This window comes from Chelonoidis abingdonii, chromosome 8 (assembly GCF_003597395.2).
Source record: "Chelonoidis abingdonii isolate Lonesome George chromosome 8, CheloAbing_2.0, whole genome shotgun sequence".
NCBI lineage: Eukaryota > Metazoa > Chordata > Testudines > Testudinidae > Chelonoidis > Chelonoidis abingdonii.
Genome location: NC_133776.1, coordinates 48745856 through 48773831, shown reverse-complemented (window position 1 = coordinate 48773831; position 27976 = coordinate 48745856). Strand labels below are relative to the sequence as shown.

Below are 27976 nucleotides of genomic sequence, written 5' to 3'. Positions count from 1 at the left end.
GCTCATTACTCCCACTGGCCTAATATGGGGGACAGGTTAGAAATGTAGTGAGATTCTGATGCTGTAGCGCACAGCTTCTCAGGACAAATGTTTTGGTGGCCTCAGAGTGTGGCCACCAACTCTTGCTCTCACACTTTCCCCTAAAATACTTAATTAGCTTTAGGAAAAACTAATAAATATGCACATATACACATCCAAATCATTGTCATTTATTTATTGCTAGTTAAGTCTGTTGTGAAAAGTGATATTAACAAACATGCAAGTATCACTTTTCACAGCAGACTTACTCAGCCCAGCCAAGCCTGGGAACAAATTAAGCCCTGGATGGGGGGATTAGGGGAGGCAGCGGCCAGGGCAATGGGGGATGGTGAGTGGGGGTCTGGGAGAGGCAATGGGGAGGTTGGAGCCTGAAGCCCCATGGTCAGAGCCTGGGGCCTGCCACCACACAGCCAGAGTCCAGAGCTGAAGCCTGAAGTCCCTCGGCCACAACCTGCTGCCCCACCATCTCAGAACTGAGCCCAAGGCCTGAGCCCCAATCAACATCAAGGCAGTGCATTCAGGAGTAAGAGGGAGGGGCCACTATTTTGCCACCCACCTCCACCCCATCACAGTCCAGGAGGCTGTGGCTGCAAGAGAAGCCTTGGTGGCCACATTTGAGAAATGCTGCATCTAGAATATATATTGTAAAACTACATCTGTAACCAAAAAGTTACACTGGACAACAGACAGTGCAACAGAAGTGGAGAAGTAATGGAAATTTCATTAATACGACATGGAATAATTGTTCTCCAAGTAACGAGAATGGTACATCAATAATGTGATATGTATGTTTCAGTATGTCTAATTAAAAACATATAATTAAGTCATACATTCAGACTGATCACCAGTACTCATAACTCGATGAGTCAGTACTATCAATTTATAACAAGAAATACATTTCCATTTATATCTATTGTCCTTTCACAGTGTAGAATTTCCTGATATCCTACTGTAATTTAACCACTTATTAGTCAAAATTGATGTACTAAACTGATGTCCTACTGCACAATTCAGTTACATTACTATGCCTTGTAAAGAATAGCATGGTACAGGGTGCACAAGATGACACAGCAGAGGCAGTCAATTCCTACAATGGAATTGTGCACAGTATTTCCTGTTCATAACCAGCAAACAAAAAGGAAGCTCAGCTCCAGCTCCAATGAAATGCCACTGAAATAGAGCAGCCAGGCTGTACAGAGGAGAAAAGATATAGTTTAAAAGTGTTTGTGAAAATGGCATCATCTTATTCAACCCATCTGCTTCTTTGGTGTTTTCCAGAAATGCTTGCTTGCTTTAATGACACAGACAAGTTTTTACTACTGTTAACACTACAGAGTCAATATATTTATGGAAGAGCAAGATGGATTCTATTCTGCCCTATCGCAATTATCTTCTAAAATTCTGATTGCAGAATCTGTTATTGCTTATCAGTACTTACTAAGTCCTGACAAAAAGGAAGTTATTGTCAGATTTTGTGGTCCCCAATAGCTGTTCAAGTACCGTATATACTTGTTCATAAGCCAAATATTTTTGGTAAAAGAGTGACGCATCAAAGAGCAGGGGTCGGCTTATAAACGGGTCTACACCAAAATTTGATGATTTTAAACTTTATGGAATAATTGAATTGAATATCTAATACACTGTCATTTTGTTTACCTGATGGAGCCCCTCAGCACCCTGTGGCTGCAGTTCGCCATTCCCAGCCAATGGGTGCCAAAACATCCCAACCCACCAAAGTTTGGCAACCCCTGAAAATATGGTCGGTTTTTGAAAGGGTCATACAGTTTTTGCTATTTTTACTTATCCATTTTGGGGTGGGGGGGTGTTCGGCTTATAAATGAATGAGCTAATGAACGAGTATATAAGGTACTCATGGCTAAGCACATCTCCCTAATACAGGTTACAGTTAGCCAATGTACCTTTAAAGCAGCAACACGCTCACTGTTTATTGAAGAGAATGTTTATTTACAACAGTAATTTACATGAAAAGGTAAAATAAGAATTAAACATTATACAAGAAACATTAAATAAATAAATAACAGATATAAGGTATATAAATCCTCACACATTAGGATATAAGCCAGACATCACCTGACAGAAGTTAAGAAGCAGCTTTCCCTATAGGGAAGTTATTCCTTAATTGTCTGCTTACAGCTTCCTCAGAAACATCTGTTACTGGCTACTGTCATAGGACCTAATCTAGCACACACTGACATCAACAAGGATTTACTGTTCTTAGTGGATGCTGGATCAGGCCTAGAGACAGGACATTAGACAAGATGGACCACTGGTCTGATCAGGTATACGACTTCTATGTTCTTCCATAACTCATTTCCAAGAAACTGTATAACAAAGGATAAGAGGTCTTTTTAAGACAGAAGGAAATATAATTTGATAGACATTGACAACGTTACTATTGACAACGTTACTATTCTTTTTATCAACAGTACGGCCATATGATTTCCATGGTTTTGAGGTTTCAGAATGAGGTGCAGAAGCAAGCTGTGCAGCAGGATTTGGCTAATATTTAAAAAAGTGAACATTCAAAGCTTCTACTACAAAAAATTGAAGGTTTCCAGTCCTTGTGGCTACAAAGCAAACCTTCCAAAATCAAATGTAAAATAAACTAATGCCCCCTCTGAGTCTGCACAAAGCCTGAAAAAACAGCTCTAAGAGGCATTAACTGATTCCACTAATCTCAATAGAATGTCAAAATTAAATCCTGTATTTTATAATCAATATTTCACTGCTGTTTCCCAACATAGCAGGAGCATCTCTTTCATACATGATAAATCAAAAAGCAGTAAATGGCCTCTCCCCTCCTCCCCTCCCCCAAAAATAGGTGCCTAAAGTTAAGCTTCTCTACCCATATTTAAGGACTTATATGAGTGACTTGATTATAAAAAAGGACTGATCATCCAGCAATTCTGATCAAATAGGTGCCTACATATTAAGAGCTTAACTTTAAGCACAAAGTTTTAAAAATGTTGGTCTATGTCCTCATTTATCACTACTGGTCACCAAAACTTCCTGCTCTCTGATCCAACAGCTTCAGCAAAGCAGTTGTGCATTATTACAAAATTGTGTGACAAAGAAAAATATGCAAAAATTGAGATTTGTATTCAATGTAATACCAAAAATAAATAATGTAATGCATATTGGAGACTGTACTATGTAGGTTTAAAACAAAACAGTTTTTGAATTTACTTGAAGCTGCCACAGAATTTAGTGTGACTCAACCAGAGAAATGAACAGAGGAGAAGGGTGAAGAGAGAAATCAGAGGGCTTGCTGTAGAATTTAGGACCAGCTTGCCAGAGAGCACAAGAATTTAGGATGCACTCCTTTAGACCAGTGATATTAGCTATGAAGTGGCGATCCTTCCTAGTTTCAGTGGACCAAAGAACACACACCCATGAAAACCACAGAGGTCAGATTCACCATCAAACAGTAATTTTCAGTAATTCCCTTCCCTTTAGCTTCTGCAATAATATTCATTAAGGTTATGGTGATAGCTGGTGGCAGTTTTGAGTGATCTGTGAACTCTAATTACCTGTATTACTCACTAATCAATGTGCTGAATAAGCAGCTATTATCACTCTGACCAGGCTGAAGTTAGCTATCAATCCAGAGAACAGCTTTCTTGGGCCACAGTAGAAGATACCATATAAGAATAGTATTGACTCATGGAGTGCACAAGATACTCTCTCACCTAAGTGAACCCAGAATATTTAACAGGACAATCTTCTATGAAGGACCATCCCAACAGCTTGATTCTTCCTCACTTGGGCTAATAAGTTTCAAACAAATTCTCTGGTTCAGAATTCACTATAGACCTCTACTTTTCTCACTTATCTTTTACTGGGATAAAAGGAGGTATCATCTTGATTACCCAGTCCACTTACCCAGAAACAAAAGCAAATCTTGTAGACTAGGGAGGACCAACTTGGAGAAAGTATCCCAGGGTGGAAAACCACCACCAGTTAGATCATATGAGTAGTCAGGATGGGATCCAATGCAGTTCACAGTAAATGGAGCCCTTGTGATTGTAAAGATAACTCATAAAAAATATTAACCAAATGTAAATAAATGCACTGATGTCTGCCTGAATTTGCAGACAGCATGAAAACTACTGTCTTTTATTGTTCTCAATGGGGTATCAACAATGAAGCAGAGATAATTTAAATTTTGTTAACTATTTCACTACTGATCAAACCACATTAGAAAGAAGAGGTTAATCATATTATTAGGATCTATAGAATCAACTACGAGTGGTATATGAGCCCAATCAAACGGGAATCAAGCTGAGAGAGCCTAGTGGATCTCTGCTGGGAATATGAGTCTTACCTGAGGAACCCAGCAAAGCACAAAAGGACATATTCTGAACATCTGTGCAATCTACTGGAAGAGGCTTCTCAAGTGGGCAGCTTGCATCCCCCAACTCAACCCAGCTGGGGCTAACAAAAATCTAGTTCTCAACACTCTCAAATATTAGATATCAGCAGGAGAAGCCATTTAGTGATTGGTAGGATGTTTTCATCAAACTACTTTTTTGATTTCCAGATACTGGAAAGCCACGGCCAAAGACCCACATACAGAAAGCTAGTCTGTCCCTCCTCAAATTTATCTTAAAGACTCTTTACTTCCTCCTGACTATGACTCCTTTAGATATTCAGTTCTTTAAGGTGGCCTTCCTGGTAGTTACTGATTCGGGTAGGACTGGAGAACTCTGATCCCTGCTTGATAGACACCTTTCACCATCCTTCAGAAGATCAAGGCACTCTAGACAATTCCCAGATTCTCCAAAAAGAAGTCTTCCACTTCTGTAACATCCAATAAATGTATCCTCCCTCCATCATCATCCTCTTAAGGAGACAGCTCTCCACAGGCTAGATGTTCTTAGGTGTTAAAGAGAATACAACCTAACAGTGGAGAGGGGCAGGCTTCTAATTCTCCCATAGCTCAGTGCATCCAGGCTAACCCCTTCAGGTGTGCCATAGCTGTTAGGCCAGAAGGGAAATAGCTACTGGAGCAGACATCTGCTACACTGCAACATGGAGGTCATTATATAATTTTCTAAGAACTACAGCTCAGACAGATCAACCGCAGCAGCCTTTGGATATTAACTCCTTAGTACAGTTGTCCAGTAGTTCAAGTATTCATTCCCTTTCTTCATCCATGTTATCATGAGTGCTGATCCAAGTAGGCCACAGATCTAGAAAGAAGGATCCAAAAAAGGGTATGTACCCCTAATTCCATATGGAGTTTGGGCTCATCTCATAGGACAATCTGTAGTCCTCCTTGACCTAATATTGCTGGACCCTTTGTCCTTTGGGTTTCAAATAGTCAAATGTATAGAATTCTTATTCTTTTTTTCCCCCTCACTATATTTTTAGTAAAATAATTCAGATAGATAAGGAAGAATTAGACTGGAACATTAGCACTAGAGAGCACATGGGATCTTCTCTCATCAGGGAAGAAAAGTTTTGAAATGAATGGCCTGTCTATCTGTTCAAAGTGGAAAGAGGAATCAGTCCCATCAGTCTAGTTTGTCATTACTGATTAAGATGAAGCCAGTTGATATGCAGACACAGATTCCCTTCCTCCTGACCAAGAAACTGTGAAAGCCATTTTCTTTGACAGCCAATATACAATTTGCTTTCTGTCTAAACAATTCCATTGAAATTGTAAGTTCAAAAAGTTGAGTTTAAGGAGGGAAAATCACAAGTTGTTTCTTTTAGAAAAAAGACTGCATGAACATTCATCCTTCAGTAAGGTAGGGGGAAGAAGCAACAAACTAAGTAATGCAGTTTGGCTATCACAGACTGCAGGGAAGGACCCATGTGTCACTATCAACCTCAGCCATAATGAATCAGACGAGTGGTTCGTTAAAAAGCATTGGAGATCTGAGCCAAAATATGAAGGAAATTACTGTTGAGATTACCTAATCACGATAATTTGGTAAACACTGAAGGCAAATTAAGTACAAAACAGAATCATGGAGATAAGCGGATGGTTGAAAAAGGTGGCATATTATTCTCACTATCCAATGTGGCTAGAATAAGTAGCATGGCTTAAAATGCAGCAAAGACAATACTCATTCTCCTAAGAAAAATTAAGCAGTGGAACAAGTTATCAAGACCAGAGTTTGGGGAAACCATTGCAGCAGATATTGAAGATTATTACATGCATTTATCTGCCAGAGATGGTATAAAAATAATTCAATATGTAGTACAACAGTATGATGGGGAGGGATACATTGAATGTTTGTAACCAAATTATTCTATGTTTAAGAGAAGGTGGTGGTGTGAAGTGATGGGTTGTTTTTGGGTGTGTTTTGGTGGTTTATTGATTTAAAGAGGTTTAAATGACAAAATGTAGGGCATGAAGTGTAAAGTATTTTATAACAGAAATATTGAAATGTATAGTTTCTCTCCATGAGTCAGTCTGTACTTAAACATAGATGCTGTTTTTGAATATACATTGGTATAGTTACCGCATGCTATGGGATCACATGATTGTTTAGTATGTAGTGATTTTTAGAGAGCTGATTGTGTGGGGGTTTTCAGGAAAGTATCCCGAAAGTCCACTCCAGTTCTGGCTCTACATCTAGTGCTTGGTTGTAGGGATCAAAATTAGAATTTAAAATAGAACACATATGAAAGATTTCTGCCTAGAGGTAGAAAATAGGTTTTAATCACATTGCCATATAGGAAATGACTGGCAAAAAATCCTGGATGTCATTACATATGCCTAGATATATCACCAGAATTATATACCTTCTAACCTCTGAAAGAGAAGTTGCTGCAGTTAAAATCTGTTCAGAGAGTAAAGTCCTGTTGGGGAGTCACAGGAATATGTTCCCACCAAAAATGTTCAGTTATTATACTCATAAGCAGATTCCTGAATCTAGAAAGCATATTTTAAAAATTTTAAAAATAAAACAAAACACAAAAACATCTTTAGAGAATCTGGTACTCCTAATAAAGTGCATTAGTACCGGACATACAAAATAGATAAAGCTAAGGACATGGAGAAGAGGAGACACTCCCTGCTAAGGTACACTGAAGTACTCAAAAAATGTGTGAAAAATCAGAAGAGGGCCCTGAGCACCTTGGCAATGCTCTTAACACTTGCTAACCAAGGAGCAGAAATCCCCAGACTGGACTCAAACTCTTACCCATGGTACTAGGACACAAGAGCATGTGAGCCATTAGGCCAGTACAAAAACCCACACCAACTAATAACAAAAAACAAACAAACAAACAAACCAAAATACATTTCAGAGGAAATTAAAGCTTTTTTTGAGGGTGGGGGTGGAGGGGGCTGGAGCAGTTTATTGTTGTCTTTGATTGTGGTGTTCTGTTACATACGCTGGAACCTAATCCTTCCCTTGTTAACCAAAAGACTCAATGGCAGCTTTGAGTGTATAATGCTGGCTTAGGCCCCTGAAAGAGAATTCTACCATGCCTGTAGCTACTCAGGGTCCTCATTTCTCCTACCCATTCTTCTTAGAGAACCATTTTTCTCCTATATAGCCACTTCTATGAAGACCATGATTACAAGAACTTTTTCCTGCAAGAGGAATGGATGTTTTATGTCATTTCATACATAAACCAAACAATGAACTACCCTCCTACGCTAACCCTTTAATGTCCCTTTTTTAAATATAGTACATTATAAAAAATTATAAAGGAAAAAGAACATGGTGTGTTCCATGCCACCCACCTACCCTATAACTTAACATGTAGTTCTACATCTCTGTTGCCTGTTACCTCCCACAACATCCCACTGTCATATTTAGTTTAGTTTTGAAACAGTGGCCTCATACACCAGTGCACCATCTTCAAGATCTGAGGACAGTTAGTTTAATTTAAAACAGTAATCCAGGTGAACCTATCAGGCAAACTAAGTTCCTTGGACAGTCTACCACTTAAGTAGAGCAACATATTGCAAATGTATTAGTAACTTCTCCAATGTGTAGATTACCAAATATCTACTTAAGCTTACCCCACCCAACAGTTGTTACATAATTAATTTAGTCACAAATAAGATAAAAGACTGAATAAGGAAAAACTAATGAACAACAAAAATACCTAACTGATCTGAGGCAGCTTTGTAACAAATCTGCTTGGAATGGCAAACTTGTATTCACTGAATTCTGTGTTTTACTTCTTTGTAATCGTGAATCGCTATATAAATTAGCATGATCACATAAAAAATACAACAAAGCACTAACATTCACTGTGTTGAGGTGATGCAGCAAGAAGCTACTTGAGGGACATAGGGGAATATCCAATTTTTTCTTCACTGTGAAAAGTAGTAGTCATGCATCAAAAACATAAAAAATAGATTTAAAAAGGATTCCAGTCTCAGAAATCCATAGTCATGACAATGTGCTGACGAACTAAAACTGTGCTGAAATTTTTTAAGGAATCAGATAGAGTAGCTAAAAAAGACAGTATATTTGAGGAACTGTATATCCACAAATAGGAAAATAAGTAACTAAAATAAGGAAACAGGGGTACATAAATAAAAATTGAAAGGGGGAAAAGTCCTGTTTTGAAACTAAAGCTGCAGATCTGAAATCTGCTTTTAAGTGAAAAGACTTTACAGATACAGGTCATCTAAAGATTGCAGAAAAAGTGCATTAGCTGTAGGCAGAGAAAATTGTTATATTTTTCTCTTGTAGGAATCTGTCCTTCAGTGTTATTCCAAAAAACCAAACAGCTAAGAGGTAGCTGAAAATCAGTCCCACTTGGGAAGACTAATATCATTATGGATGCTCACTCTAACTCAAATTAAAGTATGACCAGAAAAAGGTTGACTCTCATGGACAAAAGTAACAGCACCTGTGTTTAGCAAGACAGTAGCAGAAAAATTATAAATATGTGCCTATGTTCCTCGGGCAAATCACAAGAGGAGCTGAAAAATCATTTGCCACCCAACTCAAAAAATATGTATTAATATTGTATTAAAATATAAATATTATAGCTTCAAGATTACATTTTAATTTTGAAAAGATTTTAATTCATAGAGGCTACTCTGTAACTGGGGTATTTTAACCTTAAAAAAACCCCAAAACCTTGAGATATTATAGACTCTTCAATATCTCTTATTTTAAAGTGTCAGTTAAAATAGTTATTGCTTTCATACACAAAATACACCATCAGATTATTCCATGCCCATGGACTACATAGAATTCCCATTACATAATAATTATTTATCTAATGTGAGTGGGCTGTGCTATAACTGGTACTGACTTGTGTCATGGAGAATATCAATGCCCACAAGACCGAGGTTTAAGGAGGTTATATAATAAGGCTGAGAAATATTTAAATTTCAAAGTAACAGTCCCTCTCTATAGGAGACTGGGCAGCATGGTCATGTATATGCTCCATCAGTACCCTAGTTTCTCCAGAGATAGTACATCCAAAAGCCTGATTGTGCCTCTACATTAGCAAGACTGTGCAAAAGAACACAATGGATTTTAAGTGCTACTATATAGGGCTTGGCTACATTTGTAAGTTACAGTGAAATAAAGGAGCCCCGGGCGCACTAGCTCACTACTCGTCCACACTGGCAAGGCATGTAAAGCGCTCAACTCCGTGGCTACAACACTGCTGGTACTCCACCTCGGAAAGTGGAATAATGTTTGCTGCGCCCCCGCTGGAGTGCCACGGCACCAGTGTGGATGAGGTGTTGCATTACTGTGCTCTGATCAGCCTCCGGAAATGTCCCATAATCCCCTTAAGTCAAGTGGCCACTCTTCTCATTGTTCTGAACTCACTGTAGGAATGCGGATATGTCATTTGAAAGCTCCATTTCTGATAGCCAGCTGCTTATTTGTTCCAAGACAGATAAGTGTGCTCTGAGACAGATTAGTGTGGAATGCTGAGAGAGAGGCACGGGGGGGGGAGGGGAGTTTGCTGCTGTGTGAATTTACAAGACACATGCTGATATGCTCTCAGCCCCAAAAAAACCCAGTCTCCCCCCCATATACTCCCTGTCACACTCTACCCCACCCTCATTTGAAAAGCATGTTGCAGTCACTTGCATGCTGGGATAGCTGCCCACAATGCACTGCTTCCAATGCTGCTGCAAGTGCCGCAAATGTGGCCACGACAGTGTGCAAGCAGTTGTCAATGTGGACAGACTGCAGAGCTTTCCCTACTGCGCTTTCCGAAGGCGAGCTTAACTCACAGAGCTCTACATCTGCAAGTGTAGCCATGCCCATAGTTTTTTCAGTAATGTGCATTGTGGATAATGGCTACGCACCTTGCAAGCACAAGCAACACACTGGAATTTACTCCTGCTTTATCCCATGCAGTCAAGGTTATGTGATGTATGTAAACATTAAAAATGTAAACAATTTTTTTTTTTTTTTTTTTTTAAAGATAACATGAATTATCTAACATACAGTTTTATGGTGAATGGCTCCTTGAAAAGAGAAACAAGAAAAATTTTTGCAAGAGTGTTCTGTTTAAGTGACTGGTAATAAGATACACATGGCCTTTCATCACTAGAGGTCATTGGTTCAGATTGTTAATGACCAGAAGTAGTTATCTGATATCTGCTCAGTTGAAAATATGTGAATTGGTTGTCCCAGCAGAGTCACTAGCATTTCGTTAGCCACAAAAACTGGCACCACTGCTGGGATTATCAACAAAGCACCCTGGACTACCTTGGTATGAAGCCTGAACTATCTTTTCACTGCTAGGTATGTTCCCTTCCCCTTCTAGGTCAGGACTGAAGAGCATAATCACAGTGGTGAAAGAAAATTTGTATTGATTATGTTGCTCCTCCCCAATAAAGCATTTCCATTTCTAAGGCTAACAATCTGGCACTTTACACAACATTAAATTCTCTTGATAAAATTTAAAAAATCAAGGAAAATTTGCTTATTTTTCAAACCAGTTACCTTACCATTTTTGTTTAAAAAGATGCAAAAAGTCTCCTCTCTTCAAAGTGTGTAACAAATATTACTGTTAATAGCAATTCTCTGCACTCCGACAGTACAAAAAAATCTTACAGCGAGGTGTTGTATATATAAGTTATTCATTACAAATACTGCTGTTTGTATTCTATTGGGACAAAATTATTCATTTGGCCAACAAAACTTTTTTCAAAACAGGGGTTAAAAAATGCTTATGATTTTACGGTGAATAAACAGTTTAGACAGCCCTCACTCCAAAATAATTAAGTGCTATAACTTGTTGGACAGTCCACTGATCTTCAACTAAGAGGGGACAGAATTCTGTAGAGACTTTACAGCTAGTGCAAAGCCAGCCTCAAGGGCCACAAAGAAACTTAAATTAGTTCTGTCCCAGCTTCCCCATCCAAGGTAATAAGGAACTGACATCTTCAAGATGAAGCCGTATTCTGCACCCTAACTAGCAATTGTTGGTAGGCCTGAAAAGCCTACTATTCGTTGAAGAAAGGAAGCAGGCCCATTATGAAAGGAAAATGGGATGAACGAGTTGAGGAGGAAGTATATAATAGAAGAAAAAAGATTTGGTCCATTCCCCCAACCCTTCTGTCTATCCATAAAGAAAGTGAGGGTGTTAGCAACTGCTCTGGACCTGCTTGTCACATCTCTGGGAGTTGTGACTCGAGTTAAGAACCCATGATCTAGGAGTACATGTGCAATATCAGTGTAAACCAGCTGGGCAAAGACAGACAGGTCCATCTAAACTTAGAAGGAAATAAGGATAGGGAGAAAGGGGACTACCCAGTGTATGCGTAGTATTGTTTGTATGAACATGTAATTATGTCACATTCTATTCAAATTGTGTGCTCTCTGGGGCATTGCCACAGCATGCAATCTCAGGATTCTACAATTTGAAACTGGGGGGGTCAATAAGATGACCATCAGATCTGCTGGGTGTTTCCAGTGCCAATATAAAGGCTCAATGGCTAACACACATTCTTCTATTGTTATGGTGCTATCAGAGGGAGCTTAGCAGCTATGGTAGTCTTTCCACTAGACCTTCCCATCCTTTTTATATGAAATTTTGCATGTTCTGAGGAGTACAAGAGACTCTTCCACACTTTAGATTAGATCACATTCAAATCAAATAATTGTATATTAAAATAATCCACAAGGGCACTACCCCTCTCCCAAGAACTCCACCAAAAGCTCTCCATTCTCTGACCCACTGATCCCCAGCATTTGGTGGAAGCGTGTATTTCCTCCAGACATTGATATGGTTATCATAAAAAGAACCAAAACACGAGTTCCTGCTGTGATCATTTGGATGTTTGCTCTTTAGGTTGCATGTTCAAATGTACCTTTGTAAGTAATTAGTATAGTTAAATGCACTAGCGCATTTCTTTGCTCCTAAAACAAAATGCAAGAACATAGTTAAAGGAACAGTGACGTTAATGCTTTTAACAGTTAATGTTAGTGCAGGGGTAGTGCACTTAAACACAAAGGTCAGAAAATTCAAACGTTAAAGTTCTCTCAGCAATATCAACTTTTGGAAACAGACAATTTAAAAATTTGGTAAGGGCTTCTACACATTCTAGTGTACCTGTGGGATAATGCATGAGGAGAAGCAAGGATGACAACTCTTTACGGGCTTTTTTTAGTTCCTCAGTATGCATGTAGTTTTGGAGTATCTAATGACTCAGAAAACTTCTGTTTTCACTAGTTCGGAGAAGACTTGCTCTCTGTTTATCAGGACTCATCATTATATGTCAATATATATGTCTTCATAAGTCAAGAACATAGCTGGGGAACCTTTTAGACTCCAGTCGTGGAGATCTCTTATAACGACTTACTTTGTCATTTACGGAAGGAAAAATAGCTTATACTATGAAAAAAAAGTATAGCTAAGTATAGATCAGGACTTCAATTATAAACTCTTATTTTCAGATGCTTACAAATTCCCTAAGAAATTCACCCATGGACTGAAATTCCTTTGTTTGGCCTCAGCCCAAAGACGGATTTTTTCCCTACAGAAAGTTTGAGGGAAATTGCTTCAGCTGTTTTCTGGAATGAAAAAACATCCAGAATGTTGAGGTTTTTTTGGTACACCAATAATTCAAAGAGCTAGAGAAGCCTTCTAAACTTGGCATAAAAACAATCCTTACTGGGTTTAAAAAAAAACAAAAAAAGCTATAGGGGACTGAAAAAATTTAAGAGCATGCTAAGATTTTAGCCGATTGTTGTCTTCATTATATCATCATGATGAGGTATCCCAGACTACGACCACTGATGGGAAAACATGAAGGACAAAGACTGTGAATGTCTTAGTACATGGGTCCTAACACAAAGGTCACAAACAAGTGTTAGGGGGCTATGTCCTTTCCATACTCTTAAATGGGAGGTTCTATTACCTCAGCAGAAGAGGTCTTGGTATTAAAACATTTCAAAGCCACTGTCTTAACAAATCTGTGAGCCTTCTACTGCTCCTTAAAACATATAAAGACAGCTTTAAACTTTTAAAGAATTTTTCACTTTAGCAAAAATCAGGACGCTCAAGGCTTAATATTTACAGTAACTTTTGGTGGGTTGAACAGGTGACAGCTAAAACATTGAACCCTCGGTGCATTTTTCGCAGCCCCTTCCTCACCTCTCAGTTGAGCTTTGGAAAAGCTGCATCTTAATTTATAGCCTGTTTGGATGTTACCTGTTTGGAAGTCACCACCCCACTCCAGTCATCTAAAGCAGTGTTTTTCAACCTTTCCAGACTACTGTACCCCTTTCAGCAGTCTGATTTGCCTTGCGAACCAAGTTTCACCTCACTTAAACTCTTCAGCTGCCAGGCTCTGAAGGGTGGCAATACCAAACTGTGACATGCCTTCAGAGCTGGGCAGCTGGAGAGCAATGGCTTTTGGCTGGGGCGTTCATGGTTGTTGTGGCACAGGAAGACTAATTTAAAAATCCTGCTCCCCTCCCACCCCACAATATCCATGCCCACCTGCTCCCACATGGTTTGTTGAATTTTTATCCCTCTCCCGCTGTTATGGCAGTGGGTCCTCTGGGACCCACAGGATCCCAGTCCTGCTGAAGGGCTCTAGAACCTTTTGTAAAATTAGGAAAATGAGATGAGTTGACATACCCCTTAGAAGACCTATGCGTATCCCCCCGGGTACACATACCCCTGGCTGAGAACCACCGTACTAAAGAGATCTAATGTATAAAACAAAGCTGGTTTTTAAGCTACAGAAATTAAATATAAAAAACCCCACAGTTAAATACTCAGCACTCAAAAGTCAGGGTTCATAGTGTAAAAGTCATATGCCCATTACACACAAGAGAAAGTTACTTATCTATCATTCTTTTTTGAAAATACTACACAGAATAGCAATTCTCCTGTCTGAATCTGACAGAGCAACAGAGGCCAAGAACTCCTCTTGCTTTAAGGTTTATTGGCATTACAAGACACTGGCAGTCAAGAGGGCTTTGGCACCCTCATATACTGACCAATCACCAGTGCCTCAGCTTCTTCCAGAACCTTCCAAGTCAGGTCCTGAATTACATAGGGAGCAAAAGCTCCCTTAAAAAGCAGATTATAAAAACAGGGGAAAAGGTAACATTTTCCAAATATGTAATACAAGAAGCATCTCATAATAGTTAAAAACGTACCCCCAAATTGTAGAGAAAATGGGTATTAATCCTGTATGATACCTACAAAGAATCAGAACAAGTAACTTCCTCATCACTGAAGAGAACACATGGATATCCTTGAAGACTAAGGCCCTGTCTACACTAGAAAGTTGTACCACTAACTACGCTGATGTAGTTAAAGCTATATAACCCCTTAGTGTAGATGCAGTTATGCAAGCACAACTATTCCCATACGGGCAGAATAATTATACTGTCATAAGTCACCTTTATATTGGAATAGCTGTGTCCACACTAGGTCTTTTTACCTGTATAATTATTGGTTTAAAAAAAATAAAACCACCACACCCCTAACTGAAATAGTTATACTAGTAAAACATTCCAGTATAGACTAAGCAAGGTCTACACTACAGACTTCTGCTGGCACAGCTGTCAGTTAAGGGCATGAACAGGCATGATCTCTGACCTGTCAGCACAGCTATGTTCAAGACCCTAGACACAGTTATACCAGCAAAACTGCACTTTTGCCAGTATAAGCTGCAACTGCACTAGGCATGCTTTACCAGCATAATATACTGGTATAGGTATACCAGCAGAGCACTCTTAGTGACAGACCTGGCCTAGGCCTTAATGTGGATGCAGTTATATCAATATAAAGGTTCTTTATACTTACAAAGCTATTCCCATATAGGAAGGCAGAAGACCTAAGTCACTTTTATATCAGTATAACTGCATCTACACTAGGGGCTGTACAATTATTTTATTTCACACACACACATACATACACACACACCTCTAACTGAATCAGTTACAATAAAACGTTCAAGCATAAGTCAGGCCTCAAAAGTTTGAGGAACATATCAAAATAAGGTCCTACAGGACTAGAAATGGTAGGTTTATGTACTTGATAAGGGAGGAATACCCACTCTCCAATAGGAATCCAGCACTTACTTCTAGCTATGAAGAGGACATTACACTTTATATTTGTGACAATTTAATGTAGAAGAAAACTATTGCAATCTGTTTTGGAGGTTTTTATGGCTCTCTCTGGAGTCTTAAATAATAGCCCCAAAAAAACTTTAAAATCTCTCAAACATTGATTTTAAAAACGTTTTTCCATCTGCAACATATAATATACACAATATATATTTTTTGACAGTAAAGTTTTATCAACACTTTGGATGATCCCCTTAACTCACTCATAGCTTTACTACTCATGAGTGAGCCATACAGCCAAGTCAAACTTATGCAAACAAAACCTCAGACATAATTATGCATTCCACATTACATATAATACACACACAAAATAGACCATGCCTCCAGAAATAAGATACAAGATTATTCTCTCTCCACCTCATAAAGGTGTGTCCTCCAGCAAAAAGCAATTTTAAAAAGAACTAGCAAAATTATGAGATATTCTAAACAAGAATAAAACTTGATATGTGGGGAAGTTTTTGCACCCCCTACTTTGGAAATAGGTTTCTATTAATTGGCTAACTCTAAGCAATCATGCTTTGTAAAGATATGCAATGATAACTATGGGGCTGCCAAGAGTACATCTTGAGCTGAAAAAGACCAGCAGGTGGCTATTAGATCCAAGCAGGCAGAGATGCAATAGGCAACTATTTACTATAACAACTCTGGATATTCTTTTTACAAATGTCCAATTGTTAAAAGAAAGAACCTTTGAAGGTTCTTTTCCATAAGATGTTGCTGAAGCCATGAGTTCCTGTCTAATTGTGTCCTGCGTTGTGGAAAAAGAATTTATCTTCATTAGTTTTTATTTTGTCCCTTCAGCTGAACCGAGTTTATTCTTGTTCTTGTGTCACAAAAACAGGGAGATCAGAAGCTCTGACTCCAACTTTTCTATAGTTTTAACATGGTCCCTCTTATTTGTCTCTTCTCTAAAGAGAACAATTCCATTTCTCTTCAAATGAGAGCTATTCTATGGCCAATAATTCTTGTTACTTGTTTCAGAACTCCCTCTACCTAATCCTACAACTTTTTGAGATAGAGTGATCCAGTACTGCATACTGTATTCCATGGGGGCAAACCACTCATATATATAATGGCATTTGCTGTGCTGTTCTTCATCCTATTCCTTATGCATTTTAACATCTTGTTTTCTTTGAAAAAAAAAAAAACAAATGCACACAACCAAACTGCAGCTGTATATTGAGCACAACTCTTCATCAAGCTGGTCACAAAGTGATGCAACGGTCCTTTACCCAAACTGATATAGTTAATATAGAAAAGTTGTCTTCAGTGTATTGCAGATATAGAGGAATTAACTAGATAAGAACAGTGACTCATCTAGTCTAGTATTCTGTTTCTTACAATGGTAAATACCAGATGCTTCAGAGGAAGGTGCAAGAAACCCCCAAAGCGGATAATTATTGAATAATCTGCACATAAGGAAAGTTTCTTCGTACCCTCTGCCATTAAAAGTTGGCTCTTGTACTGAAGCATCAGGGTTTTATTTCCTTTCCAAACTTGGTGGATTTTTTAAATCCTGCTGAATTCTTGACCCCAGTGACGGACTGTGGAACCCACAGACAAAGAAATGATGAGTATTTCTACAAAAATTTTAAATTTTCTGTCTTAAACTTCATTAAAATGTCCCCTTCCTCTTGTATTATGGAAAAATTTAACTAGAAGTACCCTGTCTAACTCCTTTATGTTATTTCTTACTTTGTATATATTTATCGTACTCCCTTTATCCCTAGTCTAAACACTTGTAATCTTTTCATTCTTTGTACAGAAGTTTTTCCATATCTTTAATTGTTACCACCACTTATTTCTGAATTCCATCCTTTTATGCTTTATTTTTTATTTATTTTTAGATATGGTCACCAGAACTGAACACGGTATTCTAGGTGATAGCTACCACTGATATATAGTTTTATATACAGAGCTACTACTGATTTATAGTTTTTATAAATTTATGCTGTACTTCAATATGAGCCAAATGCCTACAGTCCCCATGTTTACCTGTAGACATCTGTGTCAAGGGCATTGGGCTCGCAACAGTTGGGTGCCCTCTATTAGAAGCCACTTAGATCAGATGCATGATCTTTCATCTCTCCTGGCATTTTCTGAATAAGAGTCTTCCATGGTGTTCCTTTTCTCCACAACTCTACCCCACCTTTACTCATGGAAGCCTGGAAGTTCACAACTAGAGCTGTTTGGAGGGTTTTTGACTAAAATGCTTTTTTCTATTAAAAAAAGTTACCTACTGTGAAGTTATGAGTCTGATCTAATATCTCACTGAAGGTAATAGGGCCAGAGTTAGTTAACTCAGAGACTGACCTGACCCATGGCCGAACTTCAGAGACTTGTTAGGAAAATATGTAAATGAATAGCGCTTTTAAAGGCAAGTCTGCATTGTTAGAGGTAGAAGGGGAGATGTTTACTCAGGTCTTGTAATGTAAGCAAACAAGTCTTTGAATTAAAGCTATAGCAATAGACAAGATCAAAAAAGGAATATTAACATTTATGATGATACTTGAGTGAAACAGTATTGTTTATATATCTCTTTGAAGTTGTGGTAACCTGTATCTGAACTGTTTAATGGATAAATTATCCTCTGCTAATTGCCAGGATGTTTGGGAGAAGGAGAGTTAAGCCTATTGTTTTCTCAGGTCCAAAGGCTGCTGGAAATGTATAAGAACCCTGGGACACGATCCTGCTTCATCTCAGATCTGCTTTGGGTTTCAAGAGGGGGAAACCTTAAACCATAAGGATTGAGATCCCCAGTCACTGAATGGAGTCACCTTGAATATGGACATTGGACTATAACCTCTGGACTATTTCTAAAAGGACTTTTGGCAACTACAAGCTCATCTCTACTATGTACCTGAACCTCAAGAACTAAATTCAAGTCTGTATGTATATTGGTTAAAAGATCAACACTCATTCACTTTTTTTTTTTTTTGAAAGAAATTGTAGCTTAGTTAAGAATTGGCTATAATGTGTATTTTGGGTAATATCTAAGTTATAATTGGACCTGGGTATGTGGCTGATCCTTTGGCATTGGAAGGGCCTTTTCTTTTATATGATGAGATAAGATTTTCAGTAATCTTCATCGTATCTCATGTGTATGTCTGGCCAGAGGCCTGAGGCTGGGCACTTTAAGAGAACTGCGGTGTTTGAACTTTTCAGTAAACAGTGAGGTACTATAGAAGCTGTTCTGTGCTGGCTTGGTAAATCTAAGTACTAGAATAACCACCAGCTTCTGGGGTTTGTCTGCCCCGTTTTGTTTGCAGTTTACCCTAACTGAGTGACCTCAGCTAACTCCCATGGCCAGCACCGTCACACCTACCTCTCGTAACTCTTGTTCTTCAAGATGTGTCACACATATCCATTCCAACTTAGGCGTGTGAGTGTCCCGAACTCAGCCATCAGAGATTTTTCCCCTACGGGTATCCATCGGCTCAGCTCTGGTGCCCCCTGGTGTCGCACACTCATAAAGCCAGTATAAGGGGCCATGTCGAGCCTCTACTCCTCAGTTTCTCCTCATTCTCCAAGAATGAGGCCAGTGGATGGATTTTGGAATGGACATGCGCAATATCTCTCAAAGAAGTTATGAGAGGTAGGTAACTGTTTTTTCTTCTTTGAGTGCTTGCACATGTCCATTCCAACTTAGGTGACTCGCAAGCAGTAACAACAGAGGTGGCCTCGAAGTTCAAGGACAAGTTGCCTGTAGAATGCTCGGCCAAAGCAGGAGTTTTCTCTAGCTTGCTGTGTGATAAGATAGTGCACACGTTCTGCGCGCACTAATGATCAGGTTGCCGCTCCACATATGTCCTGCACTGAAACTTGAGCTACGAAGGCTGATGAAGAGCCTTAGGACCTTGTAGAGTGGGCAGTAAGTTCTGGCAGAGAGGGAACGGCTGCAAAGTCATAGTATGCTCATATGCAAGAAGTGATCCAGGACGAAATCCTCTGGGCAGAGATGGGAAGCCTTTTCATTCTGTCCGCTATTGCTATGAACAGCTGTGGTGATTTATGGAATGGTCTGGTCCTTTCAATATAAAAAGCCAGAGCCCATCTGATGTCCAAGGAATGTAGGTGCTGCTCCTCCCTAGTTGCATGAGGTTTAGGGTAAAAGACTGGCCGAAAGATTGGTTGGTTGCAGTGGAATACAATCTTTGGAAGGAATTTAGGGTGCGCCCGAAGCTCTCCTTAAAGAAAAACTGTATAGGGTGGCTCTGCCGTAAGGACTCGGAGTTTAGAAACCCTTCTGGCCAAAGTAATTGCCATCAGAAATGCTGTTTTCCATGAAAGACGCAGGAATGACCATGTTGCCATTGGTTCAAACGGCGGTCACATTTGAGAGGACAAGGTTCAAATCCCATGAGGAAGTGGTTCCCTCACTTGAGGGAATGCCTTCTCCAGACCTTTGAGGAAATGAATTACCATTTCGTGTGAGAATACTGACCTATTATTAGGGTGGAATACTAAGAAAGCTGTCAGCTGGTCTTAAATGGATGAAATGGCTAGGCCCAGTTCTTTCAAAGATAGGTGGTAGTCCAAGATGAGTTGAATCAAAGGTTGCATCGGTGGAACCCCATGACTAGAGGGAAAAATGTTTCCATTTTGCATTGTAAGTTGACCTCATGGAAGCCTTCCTTCTGCACAGGAGAATTTTCCAGACCTGCTCTGAACAAGCCTGCTCATTGGGATTCAGCCACGAAAATACCATGCCATAAGATGGAGAGAGCTGAGGTTCGGGTGGAGCAACCAACTATGGTCCTGCGAGATTAGGTCTGCGTACAGCAGAAGCTCGATCGGGGTCTCACAAAACAGGTGAACGAGTGAGGTGTACTAATCTTGCCTGGGCTATGCTGGTGCTCTCAGGATGACTCGAGCTCAGTACTGCTCGATCTTTGTCAACACCTTGTGCACCAACGAAATGGGTGGAAAGGTGTAGAGCAGGCAACGCAACAGCTCAGCAGAAGCGCGTCTGACATTGAGCCTGACCTGTGGCCCCTCAGAGAACAGAACTGCTGGCTTTTTCTGTTGGAACATGGGGCAAAGAGATCTATGTGGGGAAACCCCATCTCCGGAAGATGTTCATTGTGACATACAGATACAGGGATCACTTGTGGTCAGTGCAGAAGGATCTGCTGAGGCTGGAGGGTGTATCTGACCTCCATTGTTTTTAAGACCCAATGGTCAGAAGTTAACTGTTTCCAAGCCTCAAGGAAATGGGAAAGAGAATTGGAAAAAATAGGGGTAACTGGATCACGAGAGCAGAACTAGTATACTGTCCTCAACAAACCCATCAGAATGAATGCTTTGAGGCACCTGAATGGTGAGGGACCACTTGAGAGGGTCCCGCCGAGGAGGAAGAAGATGGATGTGGCCGGCACCCAGAGCTTCTATTCCTTTGGTCTGCTCTGGCTGCATCTCTGGTGAGAACAGAAATGGACGAACTGCTGAGGTCTATATGGTCTCCTGGGTTGAGACTGCAAACCCAGGGATTTCAGAGTTGCTTTGGTGTCCTTAACACTGAGGAGCCTAATCTTGGTTTGTCCCCCAAAAAAGTGAGGGCCCTTTGAACAGTAGGTCTTGCACCACTTGCAAGCGTCAAGGTTCCTGCAAGAAGTCCAGCAACCACAAGCTCCTGTGCATAGTGACTGCTGTGGTCATAGATCTGGCTGCTCAGTCCATGGCGTCAAGGGCTGCCTGAAAAGGAGGCTCTGGTAATGGTCTTGCCCTCCTCCACCAGGCCAAAGAACTCCTGCTAGTTCTCCTGGGGAAGCCTATCCTTAAACTTGGTCATCTCTTCCCACATTATAGTCATAGCGACCCAGCAATGCCTGCTAGTTCGCTATCCAGTTGGAGTCCTCCTGTAGCATAGGCCTTCCTTACCCATAAGGTCCATATTTTCTGGCTCCTTTGGCTTTAGAGTTGACCCTGTGTTGCCTTGACAGTCCTCGTTAGCAGCCACTACAACGACAGACCCAGGCAGGGGATGGAAAAATAAAAATGCTTATGACTTGGCTGGCACAAAGTACTTTATCTCAGTTCTCTTAGCCGCGGGAGGAATGGATGCTGGGTTTTGTCAGAGAATTCTTTACTGGACCCAAAATGGAGCTCTGCAAGGGGAGGGTGACCTTTGCTAGGGCTGTGACCGTCAGAATGCCCAGAAAGCCATCAGATGATTCCCTAACGACCTCTGCCTGGAGACCCAAGCTAGATGCCACCTGCTTAAGTCAGTCCTGATGGGCTCTCAGGTCATCCTGGGGAGGAAAAGATCCTTTAAGCATTAAATTTGTACGCTGGTGAGGACAAGGAGGCGGCATGAGCTGCTGTCCCAGAGTCCAGGGGAAACTCCTTCTGGCCAGCTTGCAACTGCTGACAGGTACTGGTACCCGCTTCAGTACCATGACATGTTGCAGATTTGGTACCGCATCCAGCAGGGTTGGTACCGCGTCAATGGCAGGGTTGAGCTCGGGAATGTCTTTGTGCATCCCTGTCATAGCCCTCATCTCCGACATCGCCGAATAGGAGCACCTCAAGCTGGTGCTATGGCCCGAGGGAACCTCTCACCTCCGGTTCCAAAAGGCCATTGTAATGATGCTGGTCCCCCCGATGTCAGAGATGGGTGCAGGCAGTGATCACGGTGCCAATGCCTTGAGATGACAGACCCTGAATCTGAACCCAAAGACAAGGAAGAACCAGATGACTGAGGTCACCACAGCCTTCCCGATCCTCCCAGTGCCAGGAATCGGTGCCACGGGGACATTTCCACTGAGGTAGTAAACGGAGGCTTTCCCCTAGAAGCAGGTCTTGAGGCTGGCCTGAAAGTGGTGGGTTCGGAGCTGCTAGGTAGCACAGGCAGTGCTGCTTCAGGTGCCTTAGGGGGGCTCAGTACCGGCAGACTTATCAAGTCTTTAGCAGCAGCATATGCCTCCGAGGTCGATGGTACCGCAATCTTCCGTTCAATACCAGGTGGGGGAATAACACTTCACCCCTGGGTGTTTGCAGTGCTGGTAGTAACACTGGAGGCTGCTGCGGTGCCAGTGAGGGAGAGCAGCCCTGCATGGATCTCGCACTATTCCTATCTGCCCGCTCGACCATCCTTGGTGCTGGGAAACTAGTCTTCTTCCAATGTCTTCTGTGCCTCTTCCTGGGCACAGACAAGGAAAAAAGGGTGCCACAAGCGCTTAGGGTCAGGCAGCACGCTTTGTACAGACGTGGATGTACTCAGTGCAGAGTCAGACCTCGGCTCCAAGGTGGGCCTCAGTGCTGCCTCCATGAGGAGGCCTTTTAGTCTTGCTGCTTGGTCCTTTTGTGACTATGGCTTGAAATTGCAACAGATCTGGCAGCAATCTTTCCTGTGTCCTTCATCCAAACACTTAAGTTGTTTTAAGTGTGGATCCCTGGTTGGCATAGGCTTTGCACAGGGGGAGCACTGTTTAAACCCCGATACAGAGGAGAGATGGACCCCCTTTCCTGACAGAGAAATCGTAGTTGTTACTATAAACTATCTACACTTAACACACTATGTGAACTAACAAAACTATTTACAAAATTCTCAATTAGGAAACCACAAACACACTTTGCCAAGGCAAAGTGTGTGCGCGTAGGGAGGGGGGAACGACACTCCAATAGCTGCCACAGGTGGTAAGAAGGAAATGAGGAGCAGAGGCTCGGCAGGGGCCCTTCATACCAGCGCTATGAGCATGAGACACCAGGGGATGCCAGAGCCAACTGATACCACTAGGGGAAAAATCTCAGATGGCTGTGCTCAGAGCACTTGAACACCTAAAGCTGGAATGGACATGTGCAAGCACTTGAAGAAAAATATGCTGTTTAAAACACACACACACACCCCCACACACCCCAGGGAGATTTCAAAAGGAAGATTCCGGACTCCAAGGTGGGCTCTCCAGTCATTTTGAGAGAGAGAGAGAGAGAGAGAGAAATAAATTGAAAGCATGATCTTTTCAACCCAAAAACCATTTTGACACAATCTCATTTTGAAAAAACATTTGAAAGGTTTTGGTTTCATTTCACACTGAAAAGAAAAAAAAGTCAGAACTTTGAAAGCTGTCACAAAACAGAATTGTCATCCTCTAGCCAACTCTATTTACAACACAGAATACCGTTTGCATAAATTCTGTCCAAATGAACATTAATACAATAGCTCAGAACTCGTCTTTCCTCTGGCCACAGCCACCTAAATCAAGACACACTTACTGGGCAGTGGAAGGTGCAACTACCTATGTCCTTGAGCAAAATCCAATCTTTTTTTTTTTGCTCAAGAAAGAGCAGAGTTGGTAGGCATCTTCCCTACCTTCTATATCACCCCATCCAGAAAAGGGGTCAAGAACACAGCACCTCTATTCAGAGAGAATGAATGATCCAGGTACTTGTGGTGTTAGCCAAGCCTTGGACAAACCAGAACAAAGGCTACCATCTCTAAGGCAGGGTCACTTATGTCCTGCAGAAATACACTTGGTCTGATGAGCTTCCAGACTCATATGCGGAAACTAATGCACATCAAAATGTCAACCCCTTTGATCCCACACAAGTTTTGAGAGGTGCATTGGTGGGGGAGATCCAGAAGTCAATGGTGTCACAGTAACTGACACTGACTACACTGAGACCACTAGCATGGATAGGTTCAATGCCAACATCAAATGTCAAGATTGGCACCAAGTACGAAATAGGTTGGGACACTGAGGTTCTTCCATCAGCACCAAAGCTCTGACCTAAGTGACAAAGATGGTATCAGTATCTTTGAGTAAAGACAGTTGAACTTGAAATGATTCAGGCACAGAAAGAATGATCCAGGTACTTGTCAACTTTGTCCCTTGAAGATACAAATACACACTGTTGCCATCTAGGGTCATCTAGATTGCTATCTGTTACTGAGCACTAGTGGACTGTGTGAAAGCTTTGATACAAAGCTGTCTGAAGTGAAGTAGTGCATCAGAAGATTGCTGGTTTTAACTTATCACCTCCTGTACATGGCACTCTGGTAGCTTAATTCAGCAAGAAGTTGGAGACCAGGAACATGACTTAACACGCTGAAACCCTGACACAATGAGGCAAGTGAAAACTGTTGAACATCACAGACCACTTCATGGCAGCCAGGTTAGTGGGGCTGATGGATCTGAAGAGTTGCTGGGTCTACGTAGATGGTTGAGGCCAACACTAAGTACCATTTTTCTCACACCTTCGGCTTTCACTTTGAGGACACATCCTAAGCATTCTGGGCCATCATCAAGGACTGCTCGAGTGGACACTTACAAGAGACACTTTAGGTGTTTCTGCCATTGTCTAACAAACAGCTCTAGGTGATGTGCCCATACAAGCGTCTCACTCAGAAAATGATGCTCTTCTAAGAACACAATGCAGCACTTATGCCTGTCTATAAGTGACACTTTATGCTACATCTACATTTCCTGAATTTGCTGAGCTTCCTTCCTTCCTATTGAGACAAAGAGCTTTAAAAGTAAAATAAAATGCTGCAGCAATGAAGAAAGCTTTGACACAAGTAGTCAATGAAGTAATTCATGATGTCACATAATGAGATACTGAATGCTAAAAGTCTGAAAAACAAGACTCCTACTGTTCCAACTGCTAAAGCATCTCAGAGAAGCTTAGCGCAGAAGGGGAATGTCCTGCAAAGCTAAAATGAAGCATCAAATGTATGTAAATCAAAAACACTGTGCCTAGGCCCATCAAAAACTGGCTCAACTGAGCATAGAAGCATATGAATACCAAATTGATAGTCCAAACAAAAGCAGAAAAAAAAATACCATGGTCCCAGTGTGTCAGGGCCAACTAAACCAAAAACCACAGAACAGTTTTTTTAAAATATTAAATTTTATTGGGACTGAGGATACACTTCTGTTCAAACCAAGTACAATCAGCAGAGATGGAGCATGAATGATAATCTGATGCATAGCTCCGACAAAGAGGTCTTTAGCTGACCAAGATCAAGAAAAATCTAATAAGGAAAGTTATAGAAGGACCTGAGTCCATCTCAATTCATCAGCAAGTTAGAGGTGCGGTGGGGGTGAGAATGGATATTTGCTCAGTTATCAGTGACTCAGAAGGATAAAAATCATAGAGCTCGAATTCTCAGCCTGTCTCATTCTGGAAACGCAAGAGCCAAAAGTAGGATTCCTGTAAAGTTGGCATTTTTGAAGAAATATATACAAATATTATTTAAACACCTCTGCGGAATATGTGTGGGTAAATTCTTAATGTTACCATAAGAATCTTAACTTGCCATTTCTAACCCTCTTTAAATATATAACCTTCATGTGATTTTTAATAGTTAATTTATACCAAAAGCTGTATTTATTCACCTACTTTTCCCAATAGGATTGGGGACCATGTCATCAACCAAGTTTTACATCTTTACACTACTGGGGAGGGGAGGGTGGCAGGAAGAGAGAAGAGGGGTGTCCTGGAGTTTTCTTGTACTTCTCAAAAGGAACAAACTGCTTATGAATATGTAATGCTACAAAGTAGCCTGGACGTTTCACATAGGAGCTAAAGATCCGAAAGTGAATATATATTATAAATACAACAAGAACAATTACAGCATATAGTTTTCATACTGAAAGACTGTGGCTCTTTTTGGTACTTAAATTTTAAAAACAAAAGTACTTTCCCTCCTATGAATTACCAAATTAATGCTGAATAATTAAAACAAAACATTTATTAAAAGGATAGCCATGTCTTCCAAACAGGGTCAATCATAAGACTTAAGTCACATGTGTAAATAGCCTTTTTGTACACAGATCCAATTAGGGTTGCCAGCTCCCCAGGAATTAAAGCTTATGTCATGTGATGAAACCTCTAGGAATACATCCAACCAGAATTGACAATCCTAGATCCAGTGTGTTGTGCATTAAACATCTGCTGGAACACTGGACAGGCCCATCATTATATAGCTTAAATGACAACTGGATAATACTTTTAGTTTAAATACAAAAAAAATACATAAGTGTAAATAAAACTTAAGTAGATACTATGTAAATTTTACATAGTGCAGCATAACTAGGATACACAGAATGACAGAAATGAAGGCTTTTCAGCTATTCAGTTTCTTTACTACATAATCTACCATTGTCAATCCTGGAGCCTGTGAAAATCTATATAGCAGCCATCTGAAGTGTGTCTATAGAAACAGAATAGGAATACTTGTGGCACCTTAGAGACTAACAAATTTATTTTAGCATAAGCTTTCGTGGGCTACAGCTCACTTCATTGGATGCATGTAGTCCCACTACGTGCATCCAGTGAAGTGAGCTGTAGCCCACAAAAGCTTATGCTACAATAAATTTGTTAGTCTCTAAGGTGCCATAAGACTCCTATTCTTTTTGCGGATAGAGACTAACATGGCGACTACTCTGAAATCTATAGAAACAGAGCAATTCTAGAGAAAAATGTTTATAGAATGTTTCCAGAGAAGACTCCCCCGAACTAGATCAATCTTCCAAAGAAATTCCAGACATTTTAAAATGGAATTATATAGAAAGCTTCCAAAAGGTGTAAGATTTAAAACAAACTCATTCCTGAAAATCTTTCGGAATGCTGATTTTGATCTTCAGCTGGACTAGTCACAACAGTTATCGGCATTTGGGAGCAGAATTTACATATAGGATACAGGGTAACATACTTTCCAGTCCCCTAACTGGATTTTCCCTTTTGTGTGTTGCTGAAAGGAGAAATAAAAATATTTTTGAAAGGAAAAAAACATAAGACTTTGGTGGTAGCTTATACAGTAGTTGCTACAAAAATGAGCTATTAAAAAAATAAAAAACAAAAGCACTTAGTTAAGAGAATCTTGTCCCATATTGGTAGGTGAATCGGGTGTTGAGAGGAGACACTATGATCAAGAGTCAGAATGCATCATTTTAAAAGCAAATCAGTCTCCCTAAAATATGACTTCAGTTTAGAAGCTCCTTCACTGGAGGTTTTCAAAAAGAGGCCAGATAGACATGTCTTGGATGGTTTAGACACAACAAATCCTGCATCTTGGCAGAGAGGTAGTCAAGATGATCCTTGCAGTCCTCTTCTAACCTTATGATTCTACGTTGATCCTTATTTTTGTGATAATTAGCAGAATATCTGTATTGGCTAGCAATTCAACGAGGCTGGACTGATTATTTTATTAAAACTACAGGAGTGTTCTCTGGCTTACCTTCTGAACCAAAATGCTACAAAGATGGATCACAAGAACAGTGGAAATACATTTTTTATAGAAATAAGCCAGTAAAACCACCAGAACTTCAAGATCCTATCTCAGTACCACAATCAGCAGAGGCTGTAAACAAACAGTCACACAAGAACATCTGCATTCTAGAGCAGAGGTCCTCAAACTGCGGGGTGTG

The 27976-nt window shown here is 40.4% G+C and overlaps 1 protein-coding gene across 5 annotated transcripts in view; it reads right to left on the bottom strand.

Annotated features, from left to right (window-relative positions):
* The window catches only part of WDR33 (WD repeat domain 33), a 105406-nt gene that overhangs the window by 34163 nt on the left and 43267 nt on the right, over window positions 1–27976 (bottom strand). Inside the window, exon 8 of one of the 5 annotated variants that reach the window (XM_032764767.2) lies at window positions 1880–2381. The exons of 3 other annotated variants lie outside the window; for them this stretch is intronic. In XM_032764767.2, coding sequence (XP_032620658.1) covers window positions 2368–2381 — 14 coding nt within the window. In that variant the 3' untranslated portion in view covers window positions 1880–2367. Of the gene's footprint in view, window positions 1–1879; window positions 2382–2460; window positions 5253–27976 lie in introns of those variants that run through there. One more of the 5 variants, XM_032764766.2, reaches the window with a different exon arrangement.